This window comes from Cupressus sempervirens, chromosome 1 (genome assembly GCF_028749045.1).
Source record: "Cupressus sempervirens isolate cs-2001-9-10 chromosome 1, ASM2874904v1, whole genome shotgun sequence".
NCBI classification, from domain to species: domain Eukaryota; kingdom Viridiplantae; phylum Streptophyta; class Pinopsida; order Cupressales; family Cupressaceae; genus Cupressus; species Cupressus sempervirens.
In genome coordinates this window covers 621805458-621831988 of record NC_143118.1, presented here as the reverse complement: position 1 = coordinate 621831988, position 26531 = coordinate 621805458, and the positions used below count along the sequence as shown (strand labels likewise).

Below are 26531 nucleotides of genomic sequence, written 5' to 3'. Positions count from 1 at the left end.
TGATTTATTAGAAGACAATGTGCTTTATATGATTAAATTGATGTATGCATATACAACATGATGGTGTGTGATTTTGTTTTTCTGATATCAATCTTTGCTACATTCTAATTAAATAAAAAGAACATTAACTTTCAATTTCATACCTACATTATGTACAAAAATTGTTGATCATATCTGCAATACACAATTCAACTTGAAATATAGATTACATTGTTTTAAATGCAAGAAAGCACAATTATTATACATCTTTGCATTGAGAAAGTACAATAACATGCTTCATAATGGGGCTCATGACTATTTACTTGCCATTGATATCACCATTTTGTCTTACTGGTAGTTTTTTTGATGTTGATGTGTTATCATCAATTATTGCCTAAAATGTGTATCATCTTCAGTTAAATGCTTTCAAGTTTATTAAATGTTAGCCTCATTGCATTAGGATGTATTAAAAAATGATATTTAAAGTTTATCATCTTCAATTTTAAATGAAATACAGCAAGGAGTACCAAATGATGAAGATCATAAGCCCACTAGTAAGAAGAGAACAACGGATTCGTTGAAAATCCTATTTTTCTGATGTTACTGCTTGCTGCATTCCATTTAAATTTAAAGAGCAATAACTTTCAATTTTAGTCGTATGATTACTTTAAATTGTAATACGTTTACCTATTCAATATGTTAGCCTTGTTCCATTATGACGTCTTACAAATTGATGGTTAAAGATTTTCACCTTCAAATTTAAATGAAATACAGGAAAGAGTACACAATGGCATATACCGAGCTCATGATGAGCATGGACGGATCTGATCATGTGAACTAGATGTGTTCTCCCATTACTTTGAGTGATATAGATGGATCCCTCGCTGCGAGCAACAAATCTTCTTCTTCAAAGAAGAAAATGTAGACAAAATCGATGGAACACAAGTTTCTAGACTTGCTCCTCGAACAAGTCCATCTCGGACGGAAAGGTGAAGGTGGGTTTAAAAAAGAGGCGTGGACTGCGATAGAGAGGACATTTAATGCAGTGATGAACTCGAATCTGTCACGAGATCATTTTAAGAATAAGCTGAAAACATGGAAAGTAGGATATAAAGTAATGAAGGACTTGAAAAATACAAGTGGGTTAGCTTGGAATGAAGAAACTCAAACTGTGGATGTTGAGGATTCAGTGTGGGATGACCTTTTGAAGGTAGGATGATCTTTGTACTCCTTTTATTGAAGAAATTTTCCTTTCTTATTTTAATAATGAAAAACTTACAACCTAATCCATCTATCAATGCTTACATGTAGAGAAGAGAATTCAAAAATGCAAAAATGTATAAGAGGTCACCTTTCCAATATTTCAATGAGTTGGCTGTAATTGTCGGTAATGACATTGCTGAAGGGTTCGCATCTACAACGCCCCTTGATGCTGAAGAAGGGCACCCTATGAATGATGCATTTAATGTGCTTGATGAGGATGATACCAATTGTTGTACACCTCTTGACAGTCAACAAGATATTGATGAAGAGTTATATCATTCCAATCAGTCAAGTGCAAGTGCTAGAGGGACTCCTCCACCATCATCATCAAGGAGGGGAAAGAGGAAGAAGACATCTTTGGCTACATCATTGGATGTGATATGCGAAACAATGAAGGAACTGAAAGATGGCCTCATTAAACCTCAGATTGTAAAAGTGGATAAATCTGAAGATGATAATATTTTGACTACTGCATATACTACTCTTAAAGCTGTCCCTGAACTGAGTCGAGCAATTTTCGTGAAAGCACATGATACCTTTGTGCTTCAACGTGAAAGAGCCAAAGGATTCTTGATGATGGATGAGGTGGAGAGAGTGGAGTGGATTGCAATGACATTTGGTACCATTTAGCTATTTCAGCTACTGACTGGATTGCAATGACTTATGCTGCACGATTACTCTATTCAATAGTTTTGCATTAATCTCTAATAGCACTAAACTGAAACTATATTGATCTCACATCACTATATTGGAACTCATTATTGAGCACATTTTGACTATTTAATTAGTGATCTCTCACAACACTATACTGGAAGTCATTAGTGAGCATATATTTACTATTTTGTTAAACAGATTGTAAACAAACTATTACAGCATGTATTGGACTGTTTTGCTAAATAGATTTGAACCATGATAAATTATGTATATGTCAACTATGTATAGATAAAAGCCATGATTGTCATTGATCTTCCATGTATCCATACATAGTTTATGAGTTGGCTGCATTTAATGGTATTGCATTGATTTGTACATAGTTTATGACCTCATAAGTATGTTGAATGAATTTGCATGGATCTATACATACTTGATATATCTATAGTTTAGTTGTTCATTTCATTGGCATAATTCACTTTGATTAATGGTATTGCATTGATCTCTCACAACACTATACTCGAAGTCATTAGTGAGCATATATTTACTATTTTGTTAAACAAATTCTAAACAATCTGTTACAGCATGTATTGGACTGTTTTGTTAAATAGATTTGAACCATGATAAACTATGCATATGTCAACCATGATTGTCATTGATCTTCCATGTATCCATACATAGTTTATGAGTTGGCTGCGTTTAATGGTATTGCATTGATCTGTACATAGTTTATGACGTCATAAGTATGTTGAATGATTTTGCATGGATCTATACATACTTGATATATCCATAGTTTAGTTGTTTATTTCATTGGCATGATTCACTTTTATTAATGGTATTGCATTGATCTCTCACAACACTATACTGGAAGTCATTAGTGAGCATATATTTACTATTTTGTTAAACAGATTCTAAACAAATTGTTACAGCACATGTATTGGATTGTTTTGCTAAACAGATTTGAACCATGATAAATTATGTATATGTCAATTATGTATAGATAAAAGCCATGATTGTCATTGATCTTCCATGTATCCATACATAGTTTATGAGTTGGCTACGTTTAATGGTATTACATTGATCTGTACATAGTTTATGACGTCATAAGTATGTTGAATGATTTTGCATGGATCTATACATACTTGATATATCCATAGTTTAGTTGTTCATTTCATTGGCATGACTCACTTTGATTAATGGTATTGCATTGATCTCTCATAGCACTATACTGGAAGCCATTAGTGAGCATATATTTACTATTTTGTTAAACAGATTCTAAACAAACTGTTATAGCATATATTGGACTGTTTTGCTAAACATATTTGAACCATGATAAACTATGTATAGGTCAACTATGTATAGATAAAAGCATGATTTCCATGTTTTTCTATTATGATTGGCATTATGATATATACAGGTAATCACATGAGCACATACTGTAATTCATTATTGAGCACATATTGACTATTTTGCTAAACAGATTTGACACAAACAACCAGACACTGTTACAAAGTTTAGTTGTTCATTTCACTGGTATTGATCTCTCACAACACCATACTGGAATTTATTAGTGAGCACATATTGACTATTTTGCTAAATAGATTTGAAACAAATAGTTACCACATCTATCAGCTATGCTAAGCAGATAGCAGATAGAAATAGAACCATGATAAACTATGTATAGGTTAGCTATGTATAGATAAAAGCTAGTGATATACTTGTAAATTTCATTATTGAGCACCTATTGAGCACATGTTGACTATGTCTAGATAAAAGCCATGATTTCCATTGATCTATACATAGTTTATGACTTGGCTCTATTTATATGGTATTGCATTCATCTCTCACAACACTATACTAGAACTCATTACTGGCAAGAAATTGTTACAAAGTTTAGTTGTCCATTTCACTGGTATTGATCTGTCATAGCACTATACCGGAATTCATTAGTGAGCACATATTGACTATTTTGCTAAACAAATTTGAAACAAACAGTATGTATGTACACACATGTATGTACGTACATACGTATGTATGTGCATATGTATGTACACACATGTATGTACGCATGTATACATACTTGATCTATGCATTGCATTGATCTCTCACAACACTATACTGGAACTCATTACTGAGCACATTTTTACTATTTTGCTAAGCATGTATGTATGTATATGCGTATGTATGTATGTATGTGCATATGTATGTACACACATGTATGTACGTATGTATACAAACTTGATCTATGCATAGTTTAGTCATCCATTTTATTGACATGATTGGCATTGGTCAATACGCAGGATAGTTGTTCATTTCATTGGCATTCACATGATTGGCATGTGAAGTCATTCCAGATGGTTAATTGGCTTTGTGTAATGGTATTGCATTGATCTGTCACAACACTATATTGGAAATCATTACTGAGAACATTTTTACTATTTTGCTAAGCATGTATGTATGTATGTGTGTATGTATGTATGTATGTATGTGTGTATGTATGTATGTACGTGTGTATGTATGTACACATGTATGTACATGTGTACATATATGTATGTATGTATGTCTATGCATATGTATGTACACGCATGTATGTACATATGTATACATACTTGATCGATGCATAGTTTAGTCATTCATTTCATTGACATGATTGGCATTGGTCAATACATAGTTTAGTTGTTTATTTCATTGGCATTCACATGATTGGCATGTGAAATAATTCCAGATGGTTAGTTGGCTTTGTTTAATGGTATTACATTGATCTCTCACAACACTTAGTTTATGATCTCATAAACATTTGGTATAGTTGTTCATTGCATTGTTAATTAGAGTTATATTTGAACCATACATACATGGAATACACAAGGAGTGGCAAATGATGAATGCTCAATTGTAGAACTTGAAAGCATATAGAAATGTGATTTGCTAGATGATTGTATAGTTCATGATTCTGTCCTATGTTATATCTATAGTCCTAATTTTCTTGCATATGTTTTTATTTTTTGTCTTTTTGTCCCTATTTGATTTCCTATGTATGTTCTCGTTGACAAGATTATCAAAAGTATTGAGGATTTCTAGTAGATGATTGTACAGTCATGATTTTGTCCCACGTTATATGTATATTCCTAATTTGCTTGGATATTTTTAAAATTTCTTATTTATTTTTCTCCACAATTTGGTTTCCTATGTACGTGCTTCTTGACAAGATTATCAACGGTATTGATAAAGTGTCTTTCTCTTGTATTTTTTTATTGCTCTTGATTTGCTGATATTGCAAGACTACACATGCTGATAAAAAATGAGCTATCTGATGATTGTTTACTGTGTTTTTAAACGATCAATATTTCTGATGCCACTTCTTGGTGTATTCCATTAAAAAAATAATCAGGTTTTAATTTTTCAAGCATGTTTAGTTCATATATGTAGGATTGACCATCTAACAATACATACAGTGATGGGAAGATTGAGCAGCATGAGAGGGTTGCCGTCGAATGTGGGGCATAAGGGCATACATCGTGGATTTCTCAGTGTTTTCGTATTTAACGGTGTGCCGTCGAATGTGGGGCATAAAGGCATACATCGTGGATTTCTCAATGTTTTCGTATTTAACGTTGTGTTTTCACACCACCATTCAAATCATGGATATTGTTCTATCAAGTTAGCAAGTTTTCATATTGTAGTAATTATGTGAAATTCATTATCAGAATTTCATGATGTTAAAATATGATTTATATGATTAATGATCTTCATGATCTTTTTTTTAAATTGCTTGTAAAATCTATTTGCCAAAATTCCACATTTTTTAAGAGCAATTATTGACAAAGCATCATTTTTCTTGTTAAAGTTATCATCAAATGTTTAATGTATGTGAATGTAAAATGGTATATTTTTTCCTATATAATATTTCACGTAAAATTTTAGTTGCATATTTTGTTGAATAATTAACTAACTTAATAAATTTATTAAAAGGGAGAGATAATAGAGGGGCAGAGAGTGTGGGATAGGAAGGGGGGATGGAGGGACGGAGGGAGAGAGCGAGAGAGAGAGAGAGAGAGAGAGAGAGAGAGAGAGGAGCTTGTGTGTTCCTGCATCTGTAGAAAGGTGTCTGTTGATGTGTGTTTTATGACTCACCAAATAGTAGAACAAAATACTGAAATATCTTATCCTCTCTTGAATATATATCTGTCTATGACCTCATCAAGATCTTCAAATGTCTCCTCCCCAATTGAAAGTATTTTCCAAGTTGAAGATAGCTAGCAAAATCCTTTTGGTCTTTTCCTCCCTCCACAATATCCTTGTGTGCATAAACTCCATTGTAAATGGTCAATGTTAGAATCAAGTGAGTATGCCCTTTCAAGCTTGGATGGATAATACTCTCCCTTGGCTCTTTATCTGCTAGGAACTTAACGGTTTCATTCTCTTGTTCACTTCATGAAATGGAATCCTCTTCCGCAAAATATGGATCCTTAACCTCCTTATCCTTATCCTGTTCACCCTAATAGTTATCAGTCTTCAGTGAACTCTCTTTGCAAGTTAACTTAACTAGGTACTTCACTTTTGTCATAGTTTTCACCCAACAGGTAAGGATGCTGCCTTCTGCAATTTTTTCTACATGATCTATATCTAGATCATCAGAGAGCTCCTCTTTCAATATTATTCCTGTCAAGCTTGATTCTAGATCACAAATTATACGATGATTTTGGACTCTGCAGGTTGTTGCTTGGACAAATTTTCCCATTGACAGGGTCTCTTCATTTTCTCCAGTCAGCAGATAAAATTCCTCATCCTGGGATGGCTCTTTATATGGCAATCTCAAATCCTGAAATCCATGTAATAATTCACTCTTTATGTCAGCAAGGGTTTCCTACTTTTTATTGGATGTCCGTTGCTCCACACTTCTAGCATATTCATCAATATCAAGTGCATTTAATAGATCAAGATATTTTTTGACATGCTCAACAACCATTTCTTGTGTTTCCTCATCCATATCATCTATATCATGTCCAGCTTCTTCACAATATATGTCCTTAGCCATTTTCTTGGCAAGTTCATATGACTTTGGATGAATTCTAGTATTATCCAATGGATCCGTAACATGGTTTCTGGACGCTGCTTGTCCATTCCCTCTAACCCTTAAAAAAACCAATAGAATTTATAAAGACAAGTCACTTCATAGCCTCTACAGTTGGTTGTTGTAACTATTACCTGCTCAACAACTTCATACTTTTCATCTGGAGTAAGGAAATGTTCTAGTGAATGAAGCTTCAATGATAATATTTCTTTGCCAAGACTATATAATATTGCAACCATGGCCAATGGATTCTGAAGATACCGACCAAGAGCCACAACATGCCTCACAATCCCTCTCTGTGTTGGCAACTGGTCCTAAAAGATGTGAGAATTCTCATATAGTGTAGGCAATAATTCATCTGCATAAACAAAATTTATTGTGTCCAATCCTTCTACAAAATCACGTGGATGAACACAAACACAAGGAGGGATAGAGGGAGGAAACAAACACACACATATTTAGCGGCTAAGTCACAAGGTTTGAGTTTGAGTTTGAGTTCGACAATTATGAAGTTCGGATGAACTTGACAATCAATTCAATTTGACGATAAATTTGCCTTACATAATTTTTCAAAAATATATAATATATATGATCACAATTTCCAACAATGGGACAAAAAATAACTTTGTACAAATGATTGCAAGTATGATTATTTTTTACTTTTCTTTGCTAATAAATAGAATTAAAATAAAAAATAATAATCATTTTATTTATTCTTGACTAACAAAATAAAACTGTGAATATTCAAGAATAAAAAATAGTAATAATGTAGTCTAATTATAAATAAATTAAATCATAAATATTAATACTTTACTCATTATAATCCTTGTGTTTCACTGATTAAACAAGATTAAAAAAATTTACATCAAATTCCAATTCCAATTCAAAAATGAACAACCAAACGCAAGAAAAAGATATTCCCAGTCATATTCTGTTCCAATTCCAATTTCTAAATTGGCAACCAAACACAGAATATGGATTTGAAAATTCATCTTCCGTGTCAACCAAACGGTCCAACTATCTTCCTAAAATACATAACCAGGTTTTTGAAAACCTAGTTATCAGATAACCTGGTTATGAGAGAAATTCATCTTCCCCAACCAAACGGGGCCTTGGAGAAGCTATGTTGTACACTGGAAAATATAAAGTTCCATCCTTTTTGTGTATTTTTATTGATGACATATTACATACTATCCTTATGTTCTTAGTAGATAGGGCATTATCTTGTAAGACTTGGTTCATGGCTCCAAAGGAAAGTTAGAATGTACAGTTTTTTCATTGGTGGTGCATGGCTTAAGGGGAGCCTTAGAATGTACAAATCTTCTACTTGTGAGCATTCAATTAATGATTATGTAGATAAGTTCATGGCTGATCTCTATTATAATACATTGGCTAATTCATCATCAATTGTACATCAATATTGGTACCCAATTTTGTTACACTTTGACATTTTTAGTGCAATATTGGCTTTATTTTCTTCCTATGGAGGAGTATTGGTCATCATCTCACACCATCTTTGTACCTGATATTTACATTAAGGGGGGATTTATAGACTCTCATCTCTCGCCTCATTCATTATTGAGATAATTATGTCTTTGCATCTCCATTTTGGAGTGATTTTTTTTATCCCATGTGGTATTTTCCCCTTTCTTTGTTTGAGAGAGATTTCATTTTCAATTATACATGTGTACCTAATATGGCCTACTGACTAAGACCCATGTATTGCCATCTTTTGCATATTCTCCCCAACTCGTGCTTAAGGTTCGATATTGATATAATTAAGGTATTTTGCCTTGGTTATTTTCACCTTGGAACTAATTACACTTTACTTAAGCTTACTTAGGAAATTATTTAGAAGTAGTTGGAAAATTTTCACTTTATGTGGACTTATCATGTTAGTATTTAATCACATACACTTAAAGTGGATGGACTTTTCCACTTTAGGTGGGAGATCAATCATTTCTAGTATTAACACTTTATCACCCTCAGCATTTTGTTGCATATATATTTTTGCACTTTGAATGGTGATCCACCTCTTGTGAGTATGTAATTCCACTTTACATGGGCACAATAAATCATATATTAATTATCATGTAATGATACATCAACACTTGTAATTGTATCATTCACTCCTTTGCACTCACCTTGGCTATATATAATCAAGGGGTCTCCAATGTGATGATCATCAAGTAATCTAATTTGTTTGTTGTATCCAGTGTATTGCATTCTTTGTGAGAATAAAATCTATTCTTATCATATTGTTTCTCTCTTGTTATTGTGCTTTTTATTGCCTCTAGACCTTGGGGGTTACCTTCATAGCCAAATCTTACTTTATATATATATAATTTAGTTCATTCTAGCCTAAGTTTCTATACCACTAATACATAATTATTTTATTTATTTCATTATCTAATTTCCCACTTTCCATTTTCTACTATTAATTGAATAAATATTTTAGTTTTTTAATTATTTCACTATCCTTTTCTTTCTAATATCACCCAATAATTTTCACTCATATGGATTAACTCTATATTTAAATACACATGTGACAAATGTCACTTGTCTCTTCATTTGACTTTTTCATCTTTACATTTAATGATGTATTACCAAACTTAATATTTTTACCTACTACGTAATGGCATCCCTCTATTTTAAAATAACCTCTTAATATCTTTTGTTCTCATTATTTCTTAGTTACCCTATAATCTTAGTCATCCATTCTTCCACCTTTTAATCTCTACTCTTGATTTTCATGAGGACTTCGATAAAACACCATTTTCTTAAAATTTGAATCTCGATGCTAATACCTAATGAGAATTTGCATACTTGCTTATTTGTATCTTTGGATATCATTTCTTATCATAAACATAATGATGTTATCACCATTATCTTCATACTATCATCTTGTATTAATCAACCACACTTGATTCTTTTAATGCATTTTTGTGCATGTGCTTGAAAATATGACAACAACTATCCTTCCATACAATATCAATATGTAATTATATTAAAGAATTTTTTGAACCAATGTAAAACTTCATGGAATAAAAAATTTAATAATATTTTTAAAAATGATTAAAGGGAAGCATCGTACTTCCTATCCATGTTCGAATAACCATTCATTTGAACGTACTAATTTGAAACCCACTTTAAGCCACATATTGACTTGTAACCTCCCACTTGTATAAGGAATGATTGAAAATGATAGTAATTAGAAAGATTGTTCAACATTACTAATATCCATAGCACATTACTACCATACAATATGTGCATAAGTATTTGATTAATTACTTGTATGAGTTTGGTTTGTGCGCTCAAGGAACCTTGTCAAATTTGTTGCAAGTAACTAAAAATTGATAAGTAGGAGATATTTCCACATCAAGTCAAATTGTGATATTGCTATCAGGATTTAACTGTGTAATTTTGAGTCAAACTTAATTACACATGTTTCATGCATAGTGATTCACACATTAATCCACCTCTCATACGAATAAATATAACACCTAGCACTCATTGCATCTAGGTGATGCTCACAAAGGTGAAGCACTGGGACTTCTCAGGAGGTCACCACATCCCAATACTACTTTGGAGCTCGAGCGCACTTAACTACATAGTTTCCTCCATGGTTAAACCCAATCTGCTTACAACACCATTTGCAAAACCTTCTCTGAGTGTTGTGCCTTATGAACCATTCATTATAAAGCCTCTTAAGCTCATCAAGTGATAAGTAGGAGATATTTACACAAGTAGTCAAATTGTGATATTGCTATTAGGATTTAACTATTTAGTTTTGAGTCAAAATCATTGACCCATGTCTCATGAGTAGTGATTCACACATGAATCCATCTCTCAAGAGAATAAATGGAACATTTAGCTCTCATTGCATCTAGGTGATGCTCATAGAGGTGAAGCATTGGGACATCCCGGGAGGTCACCCATCCTAGTACTACTCCAGCTCAAGTGCGCTTAACTACAAAGTTTCCTCCATGGTTAAACCCACTTTGCTTACAACCCCATTTGCAAAACCTTCACCAAGTGTTGTGCCTTATGAACCATTCATTAGAAATCCCCTTAAGCTGGAGTAGTACTGAGATGGGTGATCTCCCGGGAAGTCCTAGTGCTTCACCTGTGTGAAGATCACTTAGATCCAATGAGTGTTAAGTGTTCCATTTATTCTCATGATAGATGGATTCATGTGTGAAGCACTACTCATGAAACATGGGTCAATGAGTTTGACTCAAAACTACATAGTTAAATCTTGATAGCAATATCACAATTTGACTTCTTGTGGAAATATCTCCTACTTATCACATGATGAGCTCAAGGGGCTTTCTAATGAATGGTTCATAAGGCACAACACTTGGTGAAGGTTTTGCAAATGGGGTTGTAAGCAAAGTGAGCTTAACCATGGAGGAAACTTTGTAGTTAAGCGTGCTCGAGTTGGAGTAGTACTAGGACAGGTGACCTCCCAAGAAGTCCTGGTGCTTCACCTTTGTGAACATCACCTAAATCCAATGATTGCTAGGTGTTTCATATATTCTCATCAGAGTTGGATTCATGTGTGAAACATAACTCATGAAACATGGGTCGATGAGTTTGACTCAAAACTACACAGTCAAATACTAATAACAATATCACAAACTACCTAAAAGCTATAACAACAACTATAAGCTTATTTATAAATGTCTAGCAATTAAAATTGGTACTCTTTTATTTAATGAGCTTTACAACGTTATTTATACCTATAGCACATGAATAGGTACTAAGATATTTGTGTACAAGTAAATAGATTTTTTAAGGTGGTTGTACTTCACAACTATTGAAATATTTAGATATCAAATGACACTATGAAATGATAATTTGCCACCCTTTGATACAATAGATTTCACTACACAAAAACATATCACAACAATTGTAAATAATTAAATTACATATTAAAACAAAAATTAATAATAAAAATCTAATATAATATATGATTTACACTTAGAAGTTCAGATTACATGAAATTACTATGAATATTTATAAAATTGTTATAACTACTAATCACATGAAATTATCTAAGCTATAGCTGACAAAATACGTCAGGGAAAAAGGGAAAAAAACAGTCGAACTATTTTTTAATTTTAAGTCGGAAAAATCTTCTGTTGTTTTTAAAAACAAATTTGGATGGACCGTACATTTTGTCTGGTCAATCTATACTGTAAATAACCCATGGGATCCTATTTCAGTGCTGCAAAATATTCCACGGAACAGCCATGCCATGACTAGAACGACAGACGAGGCCCCACTGGCCGGTGGAAGCTGAGCCATGCAATTCCTTGCCGCGTCTGCTTCATCAAGAACATGATAGCATTTCGCATTTTTATCTTTCACTGTACAGATGAGGCTCTGCCCCTAACTGTACCCAGTCATATATTTAGTAGATCCTACAAGGAAACTGTCGAAACATCATCTTAAATCCGTGCTGCTTTATTGTACTGGCAGAAGTAACAAATCCGTAGTACTCATGCTGACGCGAAATTGAATTGCCGACAATTCCGTGGTCCGAACAAGCCATAAATATTGTGATACAGATCAAAACTCTTTATGTCATGGGGCCGCGGGGCGGTGCAGATCCGTAAAAGTTGCTTCACTTCCGGTGAGGGACGATTTCAGAGTCGAATTAGAGAAAAGATCTGATTTTGCTTGTCGAATTCAGAATAAAATCGGATCTTTTTTATATGGATGGACCGCAGCAGTGGAGAAGAAGTGGCGGACGCCACGGGTGGCCGCGAAGACAGCACAACGGGAAACCCTGCCATGGGTTTCCCTTTCGGCACGGCCGTCATTCTGTTCTTAGTCTTGGGCGTCAGCGCTTTGTTTTCATGCTGTTATCACTGGGAAAAGATCAGAAATATGCACCACCGCCGCCATTATCGAAGCAGCAGTGGAGGAAATACCTCATCGCGGCCACCCGGCCGTTCTAGTTTCACGGTTTCTGCCATTGCTCAACCGAATTGGAGCAACCCTTGCAAAAACGCTCCTGTTCAGCAGGTGATGTTCCAGTCTTCTTGACATCTTGCTCAATTAGATTTAAAGAATCAGATCTTCATTTAATTTATAAGCATCTGATCTTCAATTAAATTATAAGCATCTTAGTTTTTGCTAAATCTTAATGTTAAGAATTCGCACAATATTCAATCGGAAACTTGATATTCAGAAATTACGAATTTAGAAATTACGGTGATATTTCGTTAAATTTGCGCTAAATATGTACAATTGAATTTAGAAATAACTACGATTTTTTTCAATCTTCTTAAAACGTAAGTTAATGCCGTCAGATGTTCAAATAAGTTAAAAGTATCAGATCTTCTTCATTTTTCTTCAATTTATTTCATCTCTTTGATTTTAGTTCAAAATAGATTGCATCTTCAGATCTTCATTTTTCTTCAATTTATTTCATCTATTTGATTTTAGTTCAAAATTGATTGCATATTTGATCTGAAATATTGATGAAATTCAAATAATCAAATTTAGAAATCACAATAAATAAATAGTTCTGAAATTCACACCGTCAAATTTAGAAATCACGACGATATTTTCAACAAGTTCAATCTTCTCAAAATCACAAGGATATTTAGAAATCGCAACGACATTTTTGAAACTTCTTAAAATAAAATCCATGTTAATGCCGTCGGATGCTCAGTTAAATCAAAAGCATCAGATCTTCTCCATTTTTCTTCAATTTTCTCCATCTCTTTAATTTTTTAGTAACAGATTAATTACAAATTTGATCTGAAATATTGATGAAATTATCACCAAAAATAAGTAATTCAGAAATTCACACAACCAAAGTTAGAAATCACAATGATATTTTCAATAAATTTATATATGAATAGAATTTAGAAATCACGTCGATATTTTCATTAGATATACACAATTGAATTTAGAAATAACAGCTATATTTTCGTTTGAATTTTAATCATATGTAATTTTTTTTTATTATGCTCATGAGCATGGACGTGAAACTTAATGAATAGAATTCGATGATTTTAAAATAATCTGTTTTTAAGGGGGTGAATGTAACAGAGCCGCAGAAGTTTGCCGGTAATGATGCCCGGTGATGACGTTCCGAAATTCTTGGCAATGCCGTCTCCTCACGGATTTGCGCCGGAAAATGTTGGAGACAACGCCGTGGCGTCCTTTCATATGAACCGATCCAAACGGAATCCTCAGTCACCATTGATTTAAAGTTTTGCGGGCGTTTCCAAGATATTATGTCAGAAATATACAGCTATGGACAAGCTGTATATAATCAAATTGCGGGCTGTGTCGACGGCGTATCAGATTTATTGGATGCTCTAAATTTTTTTTGTGGAGCATGGAGAGCCACATAAGTTTATTCCTGGTCAAGTTCAGAATTTTCTTTGAACGGCTTATCTGAAATATGAGTGTTGGGAGTGAGTTTGAGTACTGTACAATGAAATGGATGGAACGAAATAATGGAATTTGCCCCCTCACTTCACCTCCTTCACTATTTCTGTAAGTCGTCGCTTATATCAACTTTCTTGTGTATTTGACGTCATAACTAACTAGTTTTTTTTCAGTTCGATTTTGATTGTACATGTAAATAAGGGAATAAAATGTCTTTTACATGAATTAAGGTTAATCGAATCAAAGGAATGAGGGATTGTTCACGCATGATATTTATAAAATATGTGGATAAGTTGTTAGGTTGCTAGGCGTAAGTTCTTTTAGGCCAATTTATTTTGAAAGATTGATTTCCACAAGCTTGGGTAGATGTAAATTTTACATTTTAAAATATCTATGATTTGTGATTTTGATTTTAATGATTTGTTTGAATGAATATATGTTCACTCTATATTATACATCTTTGAATAATCATAAATATATATCAAGTTCTTTTATGATGACTAGTAGGACTGACATTTTTGCACAAGTACAATTGTAAGTTAATTCATTTTTATATATAATATAAAGAGGTAAGGAGATGATGGGGATGGGGTTGAGGGGTTGATAAATGCATGTATGATAATGATATTGAAAAATTTATATTTGGTATGATAAACCTAATGTGATCAAAATCTATTTAGGCACAATAACAAGTTTTTTGTCTAGGGGCATGTGCTTATGTACAATCTCCAAATAAAATCTTACAAGTGTACGCCCCTCGTAAATTAGTTGCATTCATCAATGCAAGGAAATAAATGATACATGATATGCAAAGATAATTAGTAAGATATAGACATACAAATATATTGATCATGTAAACTAAAATGTTAAAGATATAATTTTATGACAAACAAGTAGGTCACATAGAATGATACTCAATAAAGCCTATTTAATAGCCCTAAAGTTAAAAAAGTAACATTAAAAAGTTAAAAATGGTCCTAAAGTTAATATTGTTTAATTAGCTTAAAACAAATATCACAACAATAAGCATTCAATTTTATTATGATATGATTAAACCAAAAAATAGCATTAAAAAAATAACAAAGAAATAATTTAACAAATTAGCAAACTCATAAAATGAAAACCTTATAGATACTAGATATATGAAGAGAAACCCTTGTATAGTATATGTATTTTATTTAATTTTAATTTTTTTTGCAATTTTTCCTCCAAGTAATTTCATTATGTTTGCATATGTTTACTTGAAATGTACATAACTTGTTAAAATTGTGAAAATTGGCAATGTAAATAAATGCTTGCAATAGTGATATATATTTTCCATTGATAACAAATATATGTCTATGTGGAAAAAAAATATTAACACTATATAAAATTAAAATATATGAACCATACAAAATCTTGTTCCCATGCAAAATTAGGATGTGTTGACATTCAACTTTGTGTAAGAACAAAATTCTCAAAAGTTGCCACATACGCAAAACAACCATAAAATGTGAAAAAGTAAAGTTGAAAAGTCAAATGTCAACTTCATACTCATAATTACTTGTTCCAAATTCAAATTAAAGTTGGAAATTACATAACAACATTTACTTTAGTTGAAACTGATATCACAAGTCATCATTACATAAACACCATAATCTTTCTATACATATGATATCACAAAGTCGACCACATGTCAATATCATAAACTAACAAAATTCATAAAGTAGATATACATTAAACATCTATCATAAGTATGTTGACCTACATGTTGAACATAAGAATTATGAGTACATTAAATGAGATAAATGTACAATAACATAAAAACACATAATATGACATTTCATCAGACCTATGAGTCCATCTGCATGTAGTCATGTCTCCAAGCCATCAAAACACTGTCCATTTGCTATCATGAGATGAGAGAGTGATCTAGGTGCTTTTACTACCCAACCATGGAGTGGTTAGTTCCCCAAGATTCTCCGATTAAGAAGAGCTATCTAACCCTGGCATGAGAAGGTTAGCAACTCGACACAATTGGATCGAAAGGGTCTAGTGCAACCAAGTGCCTAATTCTACTTTATACATATGTCTAGCAGAAACATACACATGGATGTGGAAGAGGGAAAACAAAGATTTAACCTTGCATTTCAAACATATGCATAATTGTTTTACCAAGCTTGGCCAAGCAACATTAACTAGTTTAGTGTAAAAGACTAGTAGGTAATTTCTAAGGCAGACAATACAATTCCATTAATTACCCACCTCTTTAAACCCACATTCAACATCCTTCCATTTCAACACAATTCTAAAGATAAGAAGTACAAATTAAAATTTTTCTATTCTTACATTTTTATCTTTCTAGAGTCAAGTTTCCATTAAAATGAGATTCGTCAATAACATTGAGATGATAAAACATATATAGAACATTACAAAGATAATGAAATGGGAAATAATATCTAATTTTAAACCAAAAGCCTATTTTTAATCAGGATTATGACATTTAAACAAAAACCCTAAATATAATTCATCAACCAAAACATCTCTAAAGTAGCTTATAATTTTGAGTTTGAAATTTACAAAAAGGAAAACTTAGAAAGATCAAAATAAACATTAGAGTTATAATCTTTTCATATCAAGAAGACATTTTAAAACTTTAAACCGAAACAACAAAGTTTTTAAACCAATTCCTTACAGTTGAGGTAGTTACTGCACACAGAACATATTGATAGATCTACAACAGCAGCGAATAAACTATCAATATAGGTTCTAGTACTTGCTTGGGTCAGTTCAGAAAGTTCGGTTTTTATGACTTGCATGTATTATCTGTAATGAGAAATGGAAATACGAAGGCTGTTTTCAAGTTTTGATAGCTATCAAGCCATTAATTTGGCAGTCAGATTGAAAAGAAAGTGTCGAGTCTCACATGAAGTATTCATAGACATAACAGAAACAAAACGAAAAACACACGCATTATGACTCACACTTCCCAACAAGATCATTTTTTCAGTCATATGATAACTTCTACTTTAAACTTTTAAATTAAAACTTCTAAGGAATGACTTCAGAACATGAAGAAGGGTTTAACATTTCAGACAGTTGCAACCGAAATCCAAACTTTCTATCCAAGTGACTATCATCAAGTTTCTCATCCAGCACGTGATAATGAATTTTCATAGATCTTCAATCCTTGTTTTATAAATTTCGAAAGTCCACTCAATCGAAACAATTAAATTATAACATTTTTGAACTTGTATATTGAAGCTCATCATTCAGATGGAAAATTTACGACACTCTTGCTAATCAAGAAAATAAGCCATGGCGTGCAACAACAAAACATTCACCATTTGCAAATTCATTGCCTATAATCGAATCAATTGGGATTCCTGATAGTATATCAAGAGAAGGAAAAAACTCAAGGAACCTAAATTTTTTTTGAGGAATACGTTGGTCTCTGAAGCTTCTCTTCAAGAATTGACTTCCCACACAATTCACTGCCTCCTTCCCTTCTTCTTTTGACCTGTCCCTCCTTTTCTTATAGAAACTCCCAGACCCCTCTCCACGTCTTTTCCCCTTCCCCTTTTTTTTCAACTAATCATAATAATCATAAAGGAAAATGCCACTTGGCTAACAGATTTTTAAAATACATATAGCTCTATTAAAGACATCTATATCTTATTCAAGACCACTTCAATATCTTCTTTAAATTTTTGAAAACTATTAAATATTAATTAATTTATCAACCAATTATATATCTATATATATAAATTTAATTTTTTGAGTATGTCAATTTCTATTAGGAAAATGGGTAAAAGTACAAAGTTGTATCACCTTTCAGGCCGACTTATCAGACTAAATAAATTTTAGTATTTCTATCTAAAAATCAATTTTGTTCAAACATTTGATCTAGATAAATTCATTTTAGCTAAGTTATATACGATCTCGCACTTTTCTAATTGGAAATGTCTATTAAATGCATGTTTTATACTACTTTGTATCCAATTATTAAAAAAATAAAATTATTTCAGAAAAGTGGCATTTTAATAACTCTTACTATTTTTTATGATTTTTTTAATCACATAAATACTATTTTATAGAGCTTAGAGTTAAGAATATTCTCATATAGAGTTTATAGTGTTTTAATTAGATATAAATATATTGTAATTAAAAAATTCTACAAGCACATATTTTAACACTCGAAAAGATTTTAATTTTGAGAAAGAAAAAAAATTAAATGATATCAAAGAAAATTAAGAATTATATAGCATTCTAGAGGAGAGAGTCCTCTTCAAAAATGTATAATTTTTCTCCTGGTTAGAATTGACTTGTTTCAAAAAATGTGGTGGGAGATGAAAACTACTGATTTCAGGTGAGTTGAAATTTGAATCATTATAAAAGAAAAAATATAGGTCTAATGATAATTTTAATTTTTGATTGTTCTAGTTATATATGTTATCTATAATAGAGTTTGAGATGAAAGGGAAATAAGTTCATTTCCATATAGTTTTGTGGTGGGAACTAGACCCCTAATTTTTAGCATTTTTTCAGTAGCTAAAAAATTATCTATAAAAATTAAGAAAATATATCAATTCTTATTCCAAATAATTATTAAAATTATAATCCTAAACTTCATCCATTTTTACACATTTCATTAGTTTATTTTATTTTTAAATTCAAATTAATAATACCATTTTTATGTCATTGAAGATGAACAATTATACTTTTGTTAGCCTTTTCCTTTACAAAAGAGTGACACAGGTTTGTGCTTTTATCCAAATAAGATATCTTTGTTTATAGAAAAAAATTTTATTTTTTAAAAAATATTTCAAAAGAAATAGTAATTTAAAATCTTCTCATTTTATCATTACTCTACATATACATATAACAAAATATTTAATCCATCTAGATAAAATGCATTCAAAGCAAAAAATTTAAGTTAAAAAAAAAAAAAAAAAAAGTTAAGTGTGTGTGTGTAGCTACACCATACTGTTCGAACCAACCCTACCAAGGAGCTAAACTCCTCTACCTCAACCACTCTTTTTCCTTCGGTACTTGCACACTCACAACCTCAAACATGCCAACATATCAATAAAGTTTCATCATCTCATATCACAATTCGTGATTTCCTCATCATTCAAATAATATGAAATTTTAAACATTCATCAGTCATCACATGATTTAACAAGTAAATACAACCAAAATATTAACCAACATATCTCTAACTCATAAATTAATTAACTAACGACTATCATAATGACAAATCAATTAAATTACCCATCTAATAACATCAACAATAAAAGTCTAATCAGAGTCTATAAAGTATTTGACTTAAGTTGAGTCATATAAAGTAAATCAATACTCATAATCGAACAAGGTCTTCATCATATAAAATAGAGAAACAAAAACCACAAGTTATAATGCATATCAACCAAGAACATATCAACTATAGTTTTAAGTCAAACACATAATGACTTAATGTCTAGCTCACACGAATTGATGAAAAGATAAAATTCTCCAGTCGAGATCAACCATCCTAATCAACTAAGTCAAAAACTATCAACATCATCCTAAATAGTAGGAGTCATACAAAGTGGGTCGTGACACTTTAATACTACAATCAAATATGCACTTCAAAAATAGACTAAGAATGAGTACCTTCAAAAATACATGTATTCTTAGTGTTAAAGGTCTAAAACATCTTAAAATTCACCATGAAATTCTCATACGAAGTGAAATAATGTGAAATGGGGCCCTATCCTAGATAGACATAGATTAATATCCAAATCAACACCATTCATTGTAAAAAATGACCAACAAGATCAAACTTCAATCATATAGCCCAGTGTTGAAGGTCATGTATGATTATTTCCTCCTTTTAATTTGATTTTATTTTGTTTTAATAAGAAGTGATTAGGAAAATTAGTGCAAAATGGACAATATTTAGCATATGCAAACTAACTAGAAATGATATGTAGAGAGGAACCTATCATTGAAATTTGAACTCGAAAATGTTAGGCTATGGAGATGGGATTTGTAGTCATATAGTTGTATTTGTCAATTGAGGCTTTGGTTTTTAAATCAAGATGCTTGTAGCACTTTCTCAAAAATTTAGCCAAAAAGTATTAGACTGTGCATCATTGTAGTCTTTTTTTTCGTATTTTTAATCCTTATTATCATTTTTTTCGTTCTCTCTCTTGTTAGAACATCTTGCAGCAATATGACCTACTTCGTTACATTTAAAACATATCAAAGGTAATTTACCATTGAATTTACCTTTACCTCTTGATAACCCCCTTGCAAGAAATGCTTCAATTTTTTCCATATCATCTTTTGATTTTGGTTCACTTTCATCTTTACTAGTCTTTTCTTTCTTTGAACTACCAATAGTTATTGAAGTATTGAAAGAATTTCCAATTATAGACACACTATTACCAAAATTACTTAATTCAAATGCAGTCAAACTATCAACTAAACCATCAAGAGTAAGATCATTACCATATATAACTCTGACTTCGTGAATTACAGATACTTTTATAGCATAAATAGGTGATTTAGCAGGCCAATCTCAACTCACAGAGAAATTAATAATTCCATAACAAAATACAAAATTCAAAAACTTTCATTTCTTCATTCCTCCCAAAAACTCCTCCTACATGGTTCTCAAAATCTATTAAATAACACTACCACAAAAAGTAAGAAATTTCCAACTTTGGCAGATTTTGACAACAGGAGAAATATGCCATTTTTGGTAACTTCTAAAAAACCTCTAAAAGCAATTTCAAAGTTTCCTAAATCTACCCTTTAATCTAAAAAGGAAAATTGTCAACTAATCTCTGAAATTTAGAAAGAAATTTCGAAGTTATTACATAGCAAAAAAATCAGAAAAACACCTAAGCTATTTTAAAAGTGAAATTCTGAGGTCAAGATGGAATTTTTGGCTCTCAAAAAAATAGTTGAAATGGCCCCAACAAAGATGGATGAGTTGGAATCCACCTCAACTATAGATTTTAAATAAAAATCTAAGAAAACCCAAATTCGAGTCAAAAGTTATGACTCTTCGAACTCCCTGCATCAATAGGTAAGAGAGTTCCAAGAGTTTTACTTACAAATTTAGTTTCACTGATCAATGAATCCTCTAGCATTTTGATAGCACTTAAAAATTCCTTGATTTAGTTCACATACTGTACAATATTTTCACTGTGTATTGATAGTTGCTGATATGGATTTGCATTCATATGTTGTAGTTGAGATGATTGAGGATGTACCAGTTACTACTAATATGGTTGATATAGATGTTGCTACTAATGTGGAGTTGGATGTTGTTGATGTAGTTGAAGATCTCCATGATAATGAGGATTTGCGTACTCCTAATTTGCCTAAGTTATAGGGATTGTTGGTGAAGCATTATGTTCAATTTTTTCCTGGGAGTGAGCATGTTGATTGGGTTGTTGAGATTCATTCAATTAAGATGTTTGTATGGATGAAATCGAGATGGTTGGTGTAAAGATTTGTTCTTTTTTCTAGGATGGATTGGAAACCTTTGGTGAAGATGAAGTTGGTTGGAGAAATTTCTTTTGGCACAAAATTATGGGACATACTTTTCTATCTAGTTGGGGAGTTTGATGCAAGAGCATCTTGCATCATGAAATAAAAGGGGGTATGATAGAAAAAAATTGGAGGAAAGAGAAAGTGACGAAAAATTAGAGAATTTTTTTTTTAAACAAAAAATGGAAAAATGGAGAGAAATGATTTTTTGTTTACCAAGGTGCATGGGTGACATAAAAAGAAGAAATAAATAAAAATAGTTGCTATTTCATTTATCGACGTGTGTAGATGAAATCTTAGAATTTTGTGAAAATTTTCTTAAATCATACATTTAATATTTGTTGTGATCCACAAAAGCAATGTAATTTTCTAATTGGGCGATATGGTGGTGCTTATTTGTATTTGGGTGGGAATTAAATATTTTTTGTAAGGTAGTTGTATTTACCTTTTATCCTACATTGGTTGTGTTTGTAACACCTTGGGTGGTAAGTGCTTATTTAAGCAAGGCATATGAGCATTTGTAATCAAGCTCTCAAGGTGTGATCTCTTCTTGTATAGAATCTTGGAGATAAGGATGAAGTAGAGGAATGAAGTTTGAGAAGGGGTAGTAGCTATGACTTGGGAAACAAGGAGATTGCTTGGTGGCTTGTCAACACAAGTTCAGATATTCCTTGGAGGTTTCTACTAGTGTGGATCTAGACTAACCAGAGTTGGGATTGGATCTTGAGGGATCTTGCAGACATATTTTTGTAATTGTTATTGTATTTGGCCAAAACTCAAAAGGCCTTATAGCCAGGAACATTGCATGTAAATAGTTATTTTATGAATCAAGTATTGTGAATTTGTATCATATATTACATCATTGTATTGTTTCCGCTATGTGGTTATTTTCTGAGGGCTAAGACATCTCCTTTGGGGATTCTCCTACCTTGCACTACTACATCTGAGGCCATTTTTTGACCATTATTGGTCAAAATTTTGACCCACTTTTCGACCAAACTTTGACCAACTTTGACCAACTCATTGGTCAAAAATTTTCTAGTTGAAAGTTTGACCAACCTTCTGGCTGGTCGAAAAACTCCAGTAGCCATAGTGCAGACCAATACTTTGGTCGAAAAACTCCAGTAGCCATAGTGCAAGTTTTGCCTGGAATTGGTCGAAATTTCGACCAATGAAGATATAAATTTTGACTAATAAAAGTAGAAATTTTGACCAATGATGGTAGAAAGTATTGGCCAAGAAAGGTACAAATTTCGACCAATGAAGGTAGAAATTTTGACCAATTAAGGTAGAAAGTTCAACCAATAAATGTCGAAAAGTTTGACCAATGAAGGTAGAAAATGTTGGCCAAGAAAGGTAGAAATTTTGACCAATGAAGGTCAAAAATTTTGACCAATGAAGGTAGAAAATGTTGACCAAGAAAGGTAGAAATTTTGACCAATGATGGTCGAAAAGTTTGACCATTGAAGGTAGGAAATTTTGACCAAGAAAGGTAGAAATTTTGACCACTGAAGGTCAAAAATTTTGACCAATGAAGGTAGAAATTTTGACTAATGAAGGTAGAAATTTCTACCAATGCCTAGGTGTAAATTTTTTTTCAGGCATTCTATAAAACAGTTCACATGCCTTCCGTATGATATGACATTTTGCATGCATCCTGCACTCTCTCATCTGGCTGATGATGGATTATGGAGAGTGATCTGAAACGATGACACTAAAAAACACACAATCAAATCCAAAATGAACTTGCATTACAAATGGATTGTGGAAATCTGATATTGCTGATTTTGCATGCATGTCTACCTGGACAATCACAACTTAAACACACACACACACACACACACACACACACACACACACACACATTAGCCAGATGAATGGAGAGTGATCTAAAACGATGATGCTAAAAACCACACAATCAAATCCAAAATGAACTTGCATTACAAATGGATTGTGGAAATCTGATATTGCCGATTTTGCATGCATGTCTACCAGGACAATCACAACTTAAACATATATATATATATATATATATATATATATATATATATATGTTTAAGTTGTGATTGTCCTGGTAGACATGCATGCAAAATCGGCAATATCAGATTTCCACAATCCATTTGTAATGCAAGTTCATTTTGGATTTGATTGTGTGGTTTTTAGCGTCATCGTTTCAGATCACTCTCCACAATCCATCATCAGCCGGATGAGAGAGTGGAGGATGCATGCAAAATGTCATATCATACAGAAGGCATGTGAATTGTTGTATAGAATGCCTGAAAAATATCAACAATAACTAATCAAACTATCGTAATCATCGACAGTAACTAATATGCTTCTTCATTAATATGCCCGATACAATAACCAAACTTGGCAACTATGCACAACAAGTTATACGCTAAAAGGAAATCATTTAGGAGATACAAAATTTGAACAACCATATGTTAAGATTCTACAATTTGTATCACTTACCTAAGTCTGACGGTTGAGATTAAGTTCGTCATCCTCCCTACAGTATGTTTCGATGACCTGCACATCCACAAAAGTTCTAGCATCTCGAATTTGTAGAATAAGAATTGTTTCATAGCAAATGGACATGATTGACAATAAATCATCATATAAAAAGACTCCCGTGTGAAGCATGAATAGCAAAGCAAATGAATATGGGTGATAGGGAAGAGAATTCAATAATAGAGGCTTTTAACTTTAGTTATATATAGTCATGATATGGGTAATGCACAACTGCCTCCTCGATTCACGTTCCATCCCACAAATGAAGAGCTCATAACACATTATCTCATTAGAAAATTTTTAGATAGCAATTTCACAGGAAGGACAATTATTGAAGTGGACCTCAACAAGTGCGAGCCTTAGGGAGGGTTCAATTCCCTCCTTTATTATTTATTGTGCGTATAATCCCACACACCCATTTGATCTCGAATGATATGTACTGAATGCTAAGTGTTTGTGCTGAGTGCTCGAAAACCATCCATTTCATGCCTTCATCTGTACACAATGTCTTTCTAGTTTCTTTCTACTCGCATGCCCATTTTATTTCATATGATATTCTGAAAATTGTGTCACTTTAAGCTCTCAACTATTTCTTCTTGATTGATCATCTCATACTTGTTGAATGAGAGCTTTAGGATAAGCTATAGGCATCCATCAAAGCATAAAGGATTTTGTTAGATAGTGTAGATGAAGTAGTAGCATTTGTCTTAGGAAACATGCTTGCAAAATGGAAGCATAGATAAGTCATGTGAATTGTGTGACAAGATGCCTGAATGTAATGTTCCTCCACGATGCTCCTGATTTTCCAATTTGAATATTGCCAGTTTTTTAAACACAAGTTAACTATGATTCAATAACCTTTGATTACTATATCATCCATATTAAAAGCATCACCTTTATCATATGCTGTTGGTGTTGATCATATGCAGGACTGAACACTTGTGAATAGCATTTAGTGGTCAGAATCCACCTTAATGAAGGCTGCACCCAAGATTTTCAAAGTAGATTCAGTGCTGAGAATGAAAAATCACTAAAACATAGCTATTTAGGAGCTTGGAAAACCTTAGGAATAGTCCATTATAGCTTGCAAGACCAGACATGACCATCTTCATCCTCACATCTAAGTTTCATCAAGCCAAAAAAAGTGTGTAACTGTTGAACAAAATCTGAAAATGTTTTTCTTAAATGGTATACTCTCAATTAAGCATCTAGTTGTTATATGCTATTAGTTTTGCCTTGGACTAAAAGCTTGAATGGAAAGATAAAACTTAGTAATGGAGTCGTGTTTTCCTAGCACATGATCCAATTCATCATTCAATGCAAGACCCTAACCAAGAAGCTCCTCGTTCCATGACATACATCTTGTTCCATGACATGCACCCTCCCATTAGCGTATCCAATCCAAATTCTTGTTCCTAAAGCACACAAATATTGAATAGCAGCAGATGAATGCATGAATTCCTGAATACGATTACCCTGGGAATCCCACTGCACAAGAAATCCATTTTCATATCTAGTCCAAATCATTTGATTGCTTGATGTTGCATATCCAGTCTAATACATCTTGACACTTTCCTTAATAGAGTTTATATTTTTGTTTGTTGTACATTTATTAGATTACAATAGTAACATCATAGAACAAACTGCGTATAATAAGACACCAGATACTTAAATAGTCCACACAAGAAGGCATCAAAAGCAATAAAAGACAATTTAGAGAGGTTCACAATGATGAGTTAACATGCATGGTTTGCCTATATGCAATATTGCACTAATTGTTCATAGTAGACAAAATATATGTGCATTGTTAGGCAGCTTCTGCAAAGCCTACTCTTAAGTTCCCGTAGTAAAAAACTGTATGGTATGCACTCATGAAAATATCTTCAAGAATCCTGAAAAAAAATTAGTGTTTACAAAAACTTACTCTAAATCTATGTTTGCAAATAGAAAGAAAAATTACATGGCACAGCATACCATGTCGGACCCAGTGGTGGAGGAACATCCACACCCACAAATCCACTTAGGCACCTAACCGCAACACCTTCACCAACTTTCAAAATGTACTGCCAACCACAATTACCATCTTATTATTTATGTAGACTACAAAGTTCCATGTTGT

General features: G+C 32.4%; 1 protein-coding gene across 1 annotated transcript; it reads left to right on the top strand.

Annotated features, from left to right (window-relative positions):
- Positions 1–12403: 12403 nt before the first annotated feature.
- LOC149579457 (uncharacterized protein At5g65660-like) lies at positions 12404–14644 on the top strand. Its single transcript, XM_089808593.1, has 2 exons — positions 12404–12997; positions 14033–14644. The coding sequence occupies exons 1-2, from the start codon at positions 12689–12691 to the stop codon at positions 14192–14194; spliced, it is 471 nt and encodes a 156-aa protein (XP_089664719.1). The 5' UTR covers positions 12404–12688; the 3' UTR covers positions 14195–14644.
- Positions 14645–26531: the final 11887 nt, after the last annotated feature.

Coding starts and splice junctions, on each gene's coding strand:
- LOC149579457 (XM_089808593.1), top strand. CDS start 12,689: ATGGACCGCAGCAGTGGAGAAGAAGTGGCGGACGCCACGGGTGGCCGC. Junction 12,998..14,032: donor AAAACGCTCCTGTTCAGCAG/GTGATGTTCCAG, acceptor TGAATGTAACAG/AGCCGCAGAAGTTTGCCGGT.